Raw genomic sequence first — 15,081 nt, 5'->3', positions numbered from 1 at the left:
ACTCTGTGCGATCTTCGAGGTCCGTCCTTTGTGGTCCATTCGGAGGAAAGCTCCGAGACACTCAACTCCCAAAGGGTGTCTACTAACCACCTGGGTACTCAAATAGAATGCGGAGCCTCTTGCTGCTGTGGAGGCTCAACTCCAGCTGCGGACTCAACCTCCTGAACTGACTGTGGTTGTCCAGCTGGAACAATGGACTGGGAATTATCATCAAAATCCTCTGGGTCTCCAAGAAGTGGCGGCTCATCAACAGTGGAAACCGAAACATGCTCATCAAAGACCACATCCCTGCTAACAACAATCTCATTCCTCTCTGGATCAAACAATCTGTATCCCTTGGAAAGAGAGTTATATCCCACAAATATAAGCTTATGGGACTTGGAGTCGAGCTTCCCCCTTTGCTTCTTCGGAATATGTACATACGCATCGCTCCCAAACACACGAAATTGGGAGACATCAGGCTTCCTGCCAAAGTATGCCTCAAAGAGAGTCATATTAGGTACTGAAGTCGTCGAAGAACGGTTGAGGATATGGACAGCCATAGCCATAGCCTCTCCCCAAAGCAGACGAGGAAGATCACGATGCTCCAGCATCGTCCTCGCCAGCTCCACCACAGTCGTGTTCTTGCGTTCTACCACTCCATTCTCTGAGGGCGAACCTGTATTGGCTAGTTCCCTCTTGATGCCATGATCTGCACAAAATCTGACGAAAGCATTTGAAGAGAATTCACCTCCTTTGTCAGCCATGAGAGTCTTTACCTGTAATCCAGACTCTTTCTCCACCATCACATGTCAATCCTTGAACTGAGCAAAAGCTTGGTCCTTCTAAGAAAGAAAATAGATCCATGTGAATCTTGAACAATCATCAACAAGAAGCATAAAATATACAGATCCTCCCAAGGATGGTGTCTGTATAGGTCCACACAAGTCATGTGAACCAACTCCAATGGTTTCGAAGCCCGCCTGGAAGCCTGCTTCGGAAAGGATTCTTTGTGTTGCTTACCACGTATGCAAGAACTGCAACGTCCTTGCTTGCTGCCAATATCTAGCAAGCCAACCACCATCTAGTCTCGGAGAGCTCGCCGCAGCGCATCCACATTTAAGTGGCCAAACCGAAAGTGCCACAAGTCACCAACCTGAGAACCTGTCAATGAGAAGAGTGCGGAGAGTTTGTAGATACCATTCTCCACGCCGCCTTCCCAAACAACCTGGCCAGTCTCGCGGTCCCTTAGAGCAAAGGAATGCTCCTCAAATTCCACCCGGAAGTCAGTCTTGCATACCTCATGCACTGTCCAAAGCAGCTCCAGCACCATGCAAGGTTGATAAGCAGCTTTTCTACGCATCTGGAGACCCAGACCTTTCTTGTCTGGAGGCAAGGATGGAATTGCTTGGAAGTTGGCATTACATGCCCCAGTGTAACCATTTCCAAACCCCCCGTCACCCGCTCGCTTCCTCAAAGACCAGCCAGCCATGGAGAGAGCCCACCCTTTTCATTTCTCTACACTTCTACCTCATTCGAGGGTTGCCATCTATTTTCCCAGTACATTTTTCTTTTTACTGATTGAAGGATCTCTTTTGGGGGAAATAAAAATAAAAAGTTTGCAGGTAAGAATTGGGCATTTTGCCAGTAATAACTTATTCCCTCCACATTTCGCAGATTGAAACCTGTGAATTTTGCAGGTTAAATTGTAAATTTTGCAGATAAATAATTGAAAATGTCACACAAAGGGAATAAAGCTACCTGTGGAGGACCATGGCCTCTTCAAGTGCGCAGCGAAGGCTGGATTCTTGGTGTCCTAATCCAGCACAGGTATCACAGTGCTTGCCGGGGCAATCAATACGATAGCCCCAATAGAGATATTTCGTGTGCTGCTGCCCACTGTCTGCCGCTAGATCATAATAAGAGTAGGAGAGGGCCGTGAAGAGGAGCCCCAGGAAGAGGAGGGAAATAAGGCAGAGGAAATGCACATGGACCCTCGTCAAAAAGGAAGGCATGGACAGCCTCATGTGGGCAATCACGGAATGTGGGCGATCCCCTTCTTCTTCTCTTTCTGCGTCTTTGTCTTCTTCGTGGGTTTTGTGTAACTTGTTGAGCTTGGCTAGAGGGTGCTTGTGAACGCCCATCTCAGATCGGTTATTTCTTAGAGTGAGGTAGCCATGGCTATAACAGCTCACTTTGCTTGTTGCCACCCACACTTGACAGTGAGCTAAAATGCAGGGCTCTTAGCGGAGGGTCCTTTTTACATTCCTTTCCTTTTCTTTTCTTTTCTTTTTGAGAGGTTTGTTTTTTAATCCCCATTTTGGGAGTGGGAAACAAGTTTCGAACTCGCACCCCAACTTTCGGAGCCGGATGCTCTTCCGTTGGGATATTTTCAAGTTCCCTAAGTTTAATGAAACCATCCCGCCTTGGAATGAATTGACCCCACCCATTTTTGAGTGGGAGAGGAGATCGAGTTTCAAACTCCCATCCCAGCTTTCGAAGCCGCATGCTCATGTCTCCCACGCCCCCATGCGTCAAGGTCCCTAAATTTAATATAACCATCCCGCATTAAAATCATTCCAACATCTCTCTCTCTCTCTCTCTCTCTCTCTCTCTCTCTCTCCAAATGCCTTGAAGTTTGAGGACTTTGTTTATGTGCTCTTACAAGAAGAGCAATCTAAGCAAAACAGATTTGTTATGCAAATAGGAGATCATGCTTTTGCTGCGAGTCAACAAAGAGGCAAAGGTAAATCCTTTCATCAAAGGAAATCAGAGTCATCGGGCAAGCCTGCAAACAAGGAAGGCGACAAGACAAAGAAAAAGGACAAATGTAACTATTGTAAGAAACCTGGTCACACTACATCAATGAGGTGCAGGAAGCGGCTGGAGAAGGAGAAAAAGAAAGACTCATGTATGGTTGTATAGCTTATGCATCAACATCTAATGTAGAAAACAACGAATCTATAAGCTATGCAAATGATGATTAGGCTTTCATTGTGCAATGTAGTTTTGTCCCTTTGCATAAGGATGTATGCATGGTTGTTACATATGTACATGTCTGGTATTTCGACAGTGGTCCTAGTAAGCACATTACTTCGCATCGTAGTTTGTTCTCATCACTTAAATACGCTCCACAAGGAAACATTGTTATATGTGCAAACAACTCCTTATATCATGTAAAAGGAGTTGGTAAAATTATTCTCATTGCTGCAAATGGTGGAACAATCATGCTCTTATATATATTATATGTACCAGGGATCAAGAAGAACGTGTTATCTGTCTCTGCCATTACTAAGGTTGGCTTAGTGGTTCAGTTTGTTGGATGATGACAGATGTATTGTTCATGATCGCAATGATGGCAATATAATTGTTACTTTTGATACTTTATCTCATGGCCTTTATAGGCTAAATGCATATGAAAGATAAAAGCATGTTGTATGCACATTTTCTGCCACAAAGATAATGGGTGATGCTAAGCTATGGCATGCATGCTTTGGTTACTTGAACTTTGGTAGTTTGTTGCGTTTGCATAAGCATGACATGGTGTCTAAGTATGGGTTGAGGTTTGAGGACAAGGACAACAGCACAAATCAAAAGCCCAATAAGTTCAAAAAGACTAATAAACAAGTACGATGGCACACAGGATGCACTGGACAACGTGAGAACTCAGCCAAAGGAATTGTGAGCTTGAAAACTCCTTAAGAGAGGTACTAGATACTTTGGTTGAGCTTCATGCATCCGCTTGTAGAGCACCCTTGAAAACCCCTGGGGCCAAGAGGAATTAGAGCAATTTGATATGGAGCAGCAAAAATATCAAATTTTCCTCAAAAAGAATGCGCCTGCAGAATCACGATTTTCCTGAGCTGTAAAAGGCGGTTTGCTGCGCCGATTTGCTTGGCTGGAGCACAGATGAGATAGCTATGCATGCCTTGAAGGGCTTGAGCTAATGTTGCTCCTGGAGGGAGATCAAGCCCCTCCACTGGTTGGGGGGTACAGTGGGCTACTTGAAAATAACTTTAAAAAAAATGATTATTTCCTAATCATCTACTAATCCTAATTAGTTAGATAATGGACTCATAAACTTGATGGATTCTAGGCTAGGCTTTGATACCATGTTAAAATTACAGCAATGTGATAAGCTATGGTGGATCAAATGCTAGAATCAACATCATTAACAAAGAGATTAGATGATAATTAACACGTGATTAGTGATAGCTTAATGTAGGCATGGATAATCAAAAACCAGCAAATTCTCATTAGGCCAATGCCTCAATTTATAGAGTTTACATCCAAGCATCCAATCCCACTGATTTCTCCTTGATTCACTCCACCTCTTTTGCTTGATTCACTCCACCTCTTTTGCTTGATTCTCTCCACCTCTCCCATAATATCTCCACACCTCCTAAATCTCCTCATGCTACCCTTTATTCTCTCCCAGTAGATTCTTCTCACCTTTTCACAGGTTCTCTCACATTTACAGATTCTCTTTTACAGCCTCTAGCCAAGGGCTTGTTCCCGCACACACCCTATTCACTTGTATATTTCAACACCAAAAGCTACCAAACCTCATAAGAAATGCACCAAAACAACCCAAAGAAACCAAAGGCTAGAAGAAAATGTGTTTCTAGAATAGAGACTCCAGTTATAACTCACCGACACCGAAGAAAGTGGACTCCTGACAAGTGTGGGTCCCAAAAGTGTTTCTTTTAGAGATGAGAGAACATCATCTGTTTGGATTCTAAAAAGAAAACTTGGCCAAACGTGCACCACCCTCTATTCGAGAAGCCCATAATTCCCCTTGGGAATGAACCAAAGCTCATCCAAAAGAGTTGACAAAATTATCACGTGGGGTCCATTTTTTGATGTTATCCCACAAGCCAATCCCAGTGAGAATTCCTCCCACATAAATGTTATACAGTTAGCAATTGGTTATAAAGACCTGCCATGGTGAGACTGGCCTTACAATTGATCAGACTGCTCCTTTCTAGGATTGGCCTTACAATTGATGAGATTTCTCCTTTCTAGGATTGGCCTTACAACAATTGATCAGACTGCTCCTTTCCAATAAACTTTAACCCAAAAAGGTAATAAATAGTTTGCAATTGTGCTAAATATTTTGTTCCCAACACTTGCTAATGGGTGTCATGAACATGTCGAGACTACGGATTCATAGAGTAGGACTTTTGTATAAAGCAAAGATCTTGTTGAAAGTTGCTTCACAACACTAACCTCTTTTGCTTTTAACACTCTGACAACCCATAGACCCTCATTGAGTTTATTGCACAGCATGACATATTTGGATTATGTATAAGAAGGGAACTAAATTACAAGGTGCACGTAGTAGACGCAGTGAGTTGTTGTGACCCATGCACACAATCCTTGCATATACAAAAAATAATAATAATAATTTGGTTATTGAGTAACCTATCTCTGAATTTTCAATCCGCTAAAATAATAGTAAAGGCATAGTTTTATCATGACCTTCCAACTCCTCAATTGCATATGATCACTCTTAACAACTACCAATCACTAATCATTGTCAATAACAATATGTTGTATGATTCATTTTTTACAATGATTATGCAACCTAGCTTCTTCAACCCAAATACTAAAGATTATGTGATCCATGTTAACATATTGCAAGCTCAGGGAAAGGTATAAAATACATTACAAGAAGTTGACCCTCAAAGAAAGAAGAATCAAAGGATAAAGCAGTTGGAGGTGGAAAAGATAGACTAATCCGGATCAAGAACCATTAGCTTGGAATGGAAATAAATAAATAAATGTAATAATAATAAAGCAAGGCCAAACATCCTTCTTAAAAGTTGAGTACACAAAAAATCCATCAAGCAGCATATCTCAAAGAAGAAGCTCAACTACTATACTACATCCAAAGGAATCAATAATTGGTGCTCAAGCCAAAAGAATACAAAGAACCTTGATACCTTGAAGCCCAAAATTTGGCAAAAAGGTTAACAAATTGTCGTGTTGTGTCGCTAAAAAACCAAAATGTGGTGGAAAACTATCATTAGTCTCCCAATATTTATTTCTTTCTGGTATACATCATTGTTCGAGTCACATGTAATGGAGAGACATGCATAAGTGTTGCATGTAGTCCTTCTATGATTCATTGTGGAGATGGTTGATATGCCATTATACTTAGCAAGGATATGGGTGACACCAATTTAATACTTATTGTTGAGTATATGCCTGCACGCCTACTAACATAGTATCATGGGTGAATCCATTTTAATATGTCATTATAATTAGCAAGGGTATCTTGGGTGACACCAATTTAATACTTATTGTTGATTATATGCTTGCATGCCTATTGACATAGTATTATGGATAAATCCATTTTAATCTCATTTTAATACTTTCTGTCTCATGGGTGCTCTTATGTTCATGTATTTGTGCTTATACTATGCTATATGTGAGAAATGATTGTTGAGTGAGTCCAATTGATTCTAGAATTAATTGTTGAGTGAGTCCAATCAATTCTTGACACATATAATTGTGAGTGAGTCCAATTGTTAGCATATATTAGAATTAATTGTTGAGTGAGTCCAATTAATTGATATTTAAAATTGTGGATTATATGAGTACAGGCTATGGTTGAGTGAGAACACCAACTTAGGTGTTTACCATATTATTATTTAACTACGTGCATGCAAGCCACATTTTGGTTTTACATGGCTAGGCCCATTTGTACATATGTTTGGGCAAAACATTTATTTACATTTTTGAACATTGGACTATGGTTAATTTTTGTACAAGCCTAACTTTGGAAGCAAAAGCTATTTATGGCTCCAAGGGCTAATTTTAATGAATACAATTTTAAATAACCTCATGAGAAAGTGGAGCTGCTCATGTTGGGGGGGGGAGGGAGATTGGACCCAATGCGTGTGTGCTTTTGTGTCTTCTATTTTACTTATGTTATGTTTATGTCTTTCCTTATCTTGAGTAATTTGATTATCTTGTTCATAGTATATTGTTTCGATCCTTACCTTGGAAAAGAGTGGTGTTTTCAAAATCTCCATGTACAAAGATCCTTGACAGTGGTATTAGATTACAACCAAATTCAAAGAAACAATTTGAGCATGGAGAATTGTGGAGAAAAATCAAAATTTTGAATTTTGGAAGGTGGTTAATGGAGCAAGAAGCCTCTCTATGAATTTTGGAGAAAATTAGTAAAAGGCAAAGAAATCGTGTGAACTTGGAAAAGCTTGCAACAAAAGGTACTTCATCAAAAACAAGGCAAAGGGAAAAGTCCAAGGACATTTGAGCAAAAGAAGAAGGCAATTCAATGACATTTGGTTCAAAGGTATTAAAGAGTAGCTTTGAAGGTTAAAGGCTTAATAATAAACTCAATATAACACTTCTACATAACGGTCGCGAGGAAAAATGGTGCCTCCCCTTCATCATAATAGAAATTGATTTACTCCACCTCTTCAAGATCTGCTACCTACAAAAGAATAGCCATGCAAAGGAGCTGTGGAATATGCATGAACATCATGTGGTTGTGTATAAGAGGTAGCCCACCATCATCCTTTCCATCAAAACAGCACATTTCATGGTTTAGGGTGAACTTTATAAAAGGTTAATTTTGCATTAATAAAGATTAATCAATGTCCTAAGTGTTGGACCCCAAAGTCCCTTCGAATCTTATAAAAATTTACCTCATTTCACATCTTTTTTGGCCTTTTAGCACAATCTCTTGGCCAAGAGTAAGAGAATGTTCTTGCGTAGAGCCCAACAACTCAAAAAAATCTCAAAATTAAGCTTGGTTTACCTCATTTTACATCTTTTTGGCCTTTTAACACAATCAGTAAGAGAATGTTCTTGCATAGACTCGGCAACTCAAAAAAATCTAAAAATTAAGTTTGGTTTACATCATATTTGCTTCACCTTCAAATTTCAACCAAAGGGTGAGCTATTTTTTTTGAACGACAATTATTTTAAGCTTGACTAACTCTTCACTCGAATCTTGGAGCATGAAGATTTTTAAATCTCATCTCTTCCATTGCATAAGGACCAAATTAACTACCTTGAACAAAAGCGTTAACTTGAGACGAGTTATATATCATCCGCAACATACGACGAGTGACATATAAGAAACTTTTATTGCTTACTTCATTTACTACATTTTATATTTATAAAATTTATTTATTTCTTTTATCTTTCTCATTACCATGGGTGATAATCCACAACCTCCCACTATTCAAGAGCAATTAGATGCACTACAGGCACAACTTCTTAGTGAGAGGAGACAACATGAAGTATTAGAAAGAAAGATGGGATGTAAAAAGCAAAAAAGGGAATCCTTAGTTTCTCATAGAGCAGATTGTGAGGATGATTGTATTCGCAAAATGGTCCAGGCTATTCTTCATGCCCAGGAATCAAAGAAAGAGAGCAAGATTAGCCCGTAAAGCTTTTACTTTTTAAAATTTTGATTGGCAAGAAAGATGCACTATACTTGCATAGCTTAGCCAGCCTGATGATTGGTTTTCGTGGGAGAAACTCTAAGAAGGACAAAATCAAGTGCAATAATAATCATTTAGTGGAAGGTGCAGCATTATCATGGAACGTGGCTCGCAATAGCAAACATAGACCCCACTAATGAAAAGAGTTTCAAAGATTGATCAAGAAAGATTTTCTAGCACTAGAGTATAATTCTAGAGCTAGACATTAGTGGGCTATCTTGAGGTAAATGGAGAGTGATAATATATCTACATATATTTATAGATTTAGGCAAACCTTACTACAACTTCACGCCATTGAGAAAGTGCATACCAGGGAGAAAAAAAGGAAGTTTGTTAGTTGGTTTGAGACCCACTATTAGAGCAGAGGTTAACATGTTTCATCCTCATTCTCTTAGTTCTACCATATCTTTAGCCACCAAACTATGAGAAGAAGAATTTACTTTCGAAGGAATCTAAACCACATGAGTCTCGCATTTCAAAGGGTCCTAGATTTAGACCATAAACTAAACCCTTCGAGAGACCCAAGAATCATAGTGGGAAAAACAAAAATAATAAATCACAAATGAATGCAAAGAAGACAGATGTTACCATGAATACTAACAACATGGTGCACAAACCTTGTGTGATCAAATGATCAAATGTTACAGGTGCAAAAAGGAAGGCCATTATGTGTTTGACTGTCTAAAGAAGCCAAAGTCTCAAGTGGCAGCATGGTTGAAAACATGATCGACGAGATGAAGACGACAATGACCAAGTCAAGCAAGAGGGTAACTCAAACTCTAAGTTTTATGATTATGAAGGTAAGCTTAAAACCTTTGTTCATGCTCTTTTAAAAATGAAAGGAACTATTCATAATGATATGATTTGGACTACAGTGGACCATCTTAGTATATATGCCTACTTCATTCCGTGTAAGAAGACTCTAATATCCCAACAAGTTGCAAAACTATTTACCAAACAAGTTTTTGTACATCACAACTTGCCCTCAATGATATTTTTTTATCAAGACTCCAAATTTTGTAGTCACTTTTGAACCACTATGTTTAATAATTTGGGCATTTCGCTATGACAACTTTTTCCATCTAGAAGTTAATGGTCAAACCGAAGTCATAAATAGTACAATTCTTGACCTATTTAGAGCCTATACATCTTCTCAACCAAAGCTTTGGGATTAATACATTCATGTTCTACAATTTGCTTACAACAATACACCTTAGACTGGCCGTGCTCCATTTGAGATCATATATGCAAAAGCCACACTCTTACAGGAATAAGAAATATTTTACACCAAGTATCTAATGACTTTTAAGAATCATGCTATCGAATATGCCCAGTGGATGCCTGAATGATTTTTTTTACCAATATCCTAACCTTCTTTGTTTATACAAAGCAATAAATAATTGAGGTTATTTGCAATTCAAGCAAGAGGTATGTTACATGTAGTCCTTCTATGATTTATAGGGGATGCTTGATGTGTCATTATACTCAGCAAGGTCTTGGGTGACACCAATTTAATACTTATTGTTGAGTATATGTGTGCAGTGACAATGGGAGGTGGGTCAACGTGGTTTTGCCTCTTCTCCAAGATGGTGAGCATCCAAGTTTACCACCATGACATGAGAAAGGTAAGTGCACTCTTCTCCAAGATGTGATGGATGAGAGCATTCAAGTTTTCCACGACATGAGAAAGGTAAGTGCACTCTTCTCCAAGATGGTGGGTAAGCATCCAAGTTTCCCACAACATGAGAAAGGTAAGTGCACTCTTCTCCAATATGGCGGGGGTGAGTATCTAAGTTTCCCATGACATGAGAAAGGTAAGTGCAATCCACTTGGTTAGTCTTGTGCTAGTGAGTGTGGTGTGTTTGAGCATTCCACTTATGTTATTTTCTTCTTTATACTTTTATATGCTTTCATATTCCTTACCATGGTTTACATGGTTTTATTTTCACATAATCATTCAATTCTAGTTTGAAAGATAAGCATATGAGGACAGACTTCTCCTTGTACTAAGATCCTATTTTAGTGATATCAAAACTAAGGTATTATTTAAAGAGAGATTTTAAAAGCTTGCAAACAAGAATCTAAAGGTCAAAGGAAGGATTATGGAGAATACTTGGACAAAGAAGGAAGAAAAAGCAAGGACCTTTTGATAAACTAGGTGCTTGTAACCTTAATACAAAGGCTTATGTAGTTGAAAGGCTTCAAGAAAATGGAAAATTGTCACACAGAATGATGCCTATCATTTATAATAATGAACTTTGCTACATGCCATGTCATCAAGACCTGACTACATAGGGCTCTTAGCGATGTCTTGGAGGTCCCCCATATATATAGACATGACTAGATATGTGCAAAGATCAAGCAACAAGCTCCAAGCCATCAAGTGCTAATTATACGAGCTTACGTTTGCTTAATTCAAAAACTCAAATTTAGTCTTGTAAATTAAGGCTTATACTTGTAAGGCTTTTAAAAATAACTTTTTACATTGCTTTGTTAAGGCCCAATACGTGTGTCCTTTTCACAATTGGGGGCCAACTATAAGGGGATGTTCCTACATAGTTTTAATGCCCTGGAAATAAGGGAAAATATCTCTACCAAAACATCTTAACTTTCAATGGTGGCTTAAAGGCTGATTTCTTATATTACTGCAAGTTCCTTGAAAATATTTTTTGGGATTTTCCACCACTTGGATCACATTACTTTGAGTTATTGAAACTCGTCTTACCTTATAAATGAAGAGCATAACTTGACTTTTTGTAGGCAAATCAAAAGGCAGGGTGACAATTCTTTCTTCTGTCATTGGAGTGAAAGGTGAAAGATAACACTTTTTTTTTGGTTTTATATCTTTTTTAATAAAAATTTATCATTTTTCTATTTTTTAAAATTTTTTCTCTATCACGGAGGATAATCCACAACTTTCATAACACTTTACACAATCAAATAGCCATGGAGAGATTTGAGGAGGGAGCTGGAAGATAGATTATTCTAAAGAAAGAGGAGTAGAGGCACATCTTATTTAGACTAATTAGATTTTGAAGACTCTAGAATTTGTATGTCTGTTAAAGCCACTCTTCATGCATGAAGGGTAGTAATATCATCTGTAAAGCCTTTACTTTTCATAATTATGTTAGCAAAAAAGATGCATACATTGTACTTTCTTAGCTTAGCAAGCTTGATGATTACTATTCAAGGAGGGGGGGTTTTCTCTAAATGGGATAAAATCAAGTGCACAACTACTATTAGAGAGTGCTGCTTTATGGTGGATTGTCACCAAAAATAGCCATCATTAATCCCAAACTTGAAAATATTTCAAGAAGTTGATCAAAATTATTTTTTTACAACTACAATACAAGACTAGGGCTAGGCAACACTGGGACATCTTACACCAATTGGAGAAAGATTCTATGTCCACCTATGTTGATAGATTTTGGTAGAATCTTTTCTTTGATTGCAAGCCATAGACAAGGTCCATGAGAAGGAGCAAAAGTGAAAATTCATAGCAAGGCCCACCATTAGAGTTGAAGTAAATATGTTTCATCCATATTCCCTTAGCTCTGTTATTTTCTTACTTATGAGAGGAAAAATGGATTTTCAAAAAGAGGCAAAGAATTCCAAACATCAAGTAACAAAACTATAGAAATCAAGATTCTTTCTAAAAAAATTTAACAATCCCAAGGGCAATAACAATAATGCCAAGAGAGTTGACCCTTCTAGCAAGTCTAATAAAAGGGGACTCCAAGCCTTGTGTTATTTGATGTTATGGGTGAAACAAATAAGGCATATGAAATTATTTCAAAATAATTTTGAGATTGCTTAACGTAGAATATGTTCCCTCACATTATAAAGTTAAAGTTACTTTCACCTAGCACAAAGTAATAAGGTAGTGAAAGATGTAAGTCTATGCATCAAACCTTATGAGATGAAAAATAATTCCTAGTATCACCTTTGCAGGGGGTAGACATCATTTTAGGTATGTATGCCTTTGGAGACATCAATATAACCCTTGGATTGACTATGATACACATGCTATGTGGATACACTTTTTGCTCTTGGAATCTCACTTGGTTCTGGATGAGTCTGACATGCACACAATAGTCACAACCAAACGTCTTAAAATATGCAATTGAGGGTTTCTTACTTGAATAAGCTTCTTGAGTTATCATGCCCTTCACAGCCTTTGTGTAATGCCTGTTAAGAATATGAACTGCAGTGTTAGGTGCCTCGGCCCAAAAAGAATTCAATAATCCTTTGCCTTTGAGCATACTCCATGCTATCTCCACCACTATACGAATCTTGTGCTCTGCAACACCATTCTATTTGCAGAGTATGAGTAACTATACGATTCTTGTGCTCTGCAACACCATTCTGTTTGCAGAGTATGAGTAACTATCAAATCTCTCTTGATCTTGTGGTCCTTATAATAGGTATTGGACTCACTTGATATGGATTCTCCTCCTTGATCTCTTGAATCGTGCTCAACCTCTTTCCTATTTCATTCTCTACCAAGTGCCTTTTCCTACTAAAGTCATTGATCAATAACACAAGAAGTAGGAAGAACCACCCAATGTAGTGATGTCTAAAATATCAAGAGGAAACATAAAGGACATCAAACAACTTCTTAGTATCACCATTGATAGAAACAAAAGAAATGGTACCTAAACCCATGGTATTTGGTGTCATTCCTCACTGCTACCAAGATGGATTCTCCCATAGGCTTAAGGGAGGTATACCAGTCCTTTTGATTGGTCATATGTCAGGATGCTCGATTGTCAATGATCCATGAACCATTGAATGCTAAGGAATATTTTTATTTTACACAAATTTCTTCTTTTACCACAAACAGCTCTACATGCTTTGACCACTTGACTAGGCTTGTTCTATCCTTAGATTTCTTCTTCTTTTTAGAAGCATTGGTTTTACCAAAGCCCTTCCCTTACCTTTCTTTACATTTGTGGAGAATTTCGCATCGCTACCATCTCTGGCTTTAAAATGCATCTCCTCCTCCACTAGCATTGTGCCGAGGTCCTCCCAAAAGTAAGAGGTGAGTTGCACACCTATGTGTTTAGTGAGGTCACCAAACTATCATACTTCAAGGACAACACTCTGCTTCTCCATCATAATGCATTTCTGTTGCAAGTTGATTCGCACGGTTCTGAATCCTTGCATGATTCTTCGTCTTATATTGGTTCTTTGGTAGTAAGGTGAATTAGGGCTATCACCAAATCAAAGACATGCTTCTACATTCCTTCACCTCCATGCCAAAGTGAGAACATGATCTAGTGGTATGGTATGTAGTAGATCTACTAGATCTGGAGTAGGACTCGGCTTTGCATATCAACCCCTGTTGCAATTTCCCATAACTCATATGAATCAAGAATGGTCCTAATCTTGAACTTCCAAAGAGTGTAATTTATCCCATCTAACTTCCCACCATCACTAAAAGGTGGAGGGTAGGCATCACAAGTGGATGTGTTATTTATAGGTTGGGCCATCTCTCCAAATCTGCCTCTAAATAGCAAACGGCAAAGCAAGCTTTGCCTAGAGCCTACGCTTTGATACCATGTAAGAATACACAATAACGGAAGCTAGATCAACACCATAAAAAACATTGAATTATAGAAAGAAGTGGAGAGTAAATAATATTACTACTTGCAAAAACTTGATTATAAACTAATGGCATCCGCCCACCCGTGTGCTCTGGGTAAGGAGTTTTGATGGTGATCTAGATAGACTTTGGACAGAGGATATTTTGCATACAAGAGGGCTTGACCACAATTAACTCAATGATGAACTAAGGCTACCAAACTAGTCTATATATAGTACCTAGGGTGAGCATGGACGTAGGTTGGCCACATTGGCCAACCCACAACTCGGTCCAAAAATGACCAACCCATGACTTCGTCCAAAAATGACCAACTGACCATATTGTTTGACTAGGACCATTTAGACTACAACAAAGTCTCATACGGATTAGGCACATCTCCCACGGCCATCCGAGACCCTTTAAACCCTCACCAATAGCTACTTCTTCAAGGTAACCACATTTGAAAAGGTGAGAAGTGTATACTTTCCAAAACATATAAAAATTATGTTTATAGAACTAGAAAAACCTGGGATGAATAGCGTAGCTGGTAAATCATGAATAAGGATAAACACATTGCCTTCATAATCGAGGAGTCAAGACATTTTGTTGAGCTGGGAGGAGGAACCGCTCGATGTGACCTACTTGTTGTGAGAATTATAAAGAGAATACACTTGGTGGAAGCATTCACTTTTCCTATGTAAGGATTGTTCTAGTTAGACTAAGAGGAGCTAATAGAATAGCCAAACATTGGGACATTATGATATGAGGCCCCAAGTGAGTGGCTCGAACCTTAGCGTTGCCACATAGATAGAGGGGTAGGGGTCTCATAGCTGGTATCAAAGCTAAGCCAAGTTTTGATGTGAGATTACGATGTTTAGATGTATTCTTATATGATGCACTACCTAGAATTGAAACTTAGAATATTTTACTAGGTTTCTCTTTCAGATAGAGCAACAGCTGCTGGTAAGACTTTATCTAACTGGAGTCCTCAAGCTATCTTAGAAGGATGAAATGATAGATTTCACATTTTAGCAT

At 38.6% G+C, this 15,081-nt stretch overlaps 1 protein-coding gene across 1 annotated transcript in view; it reads right to left on the bottom strand.

The window, feature by feature from the left end:
* The window catches only part of LOC147615735 (uncharacterized), a 30,829-nt gene extending 28,605 nt beyond the window's left edge, over positions 1-2,224 (bottom strand). The window contains exon 1 of the mRNA XM_086778316.1: positions 1,741-2,224. Within this exon, the coding sequence (XP_086634442.1) occupies positions 1,741-2,123 (383 nt within the window). The 5' untranslated portion in view covers positions 2,124-2,224. The remainder of the gene's footprint in view (positions 1-1,740) is intronic.
* Positions 2,225-15,081: the final 12,857 nt, after the last annotated feature.

Source organism: Cibotium barometz, chromosome 39 (genome assembly GCF_041138505.1).
Source record: "Cibotium barometz isolate CiBa-2024 chromosome 39, ASM4113850v1, whole genome shotgun sequence".
Taxonomy (NCBI): domain Eukaryota; kingdom Viridiplantae; phylum Streptophyta; class Polypodiopsida; order Cyatheales; family Cibotiaceae; genus Cibotium; species Cibotium barometz.
Note: the sequence above shows the minus strand (reverse complement) of the source record. Positions and strands in the feature narration are given on the sequence as shown.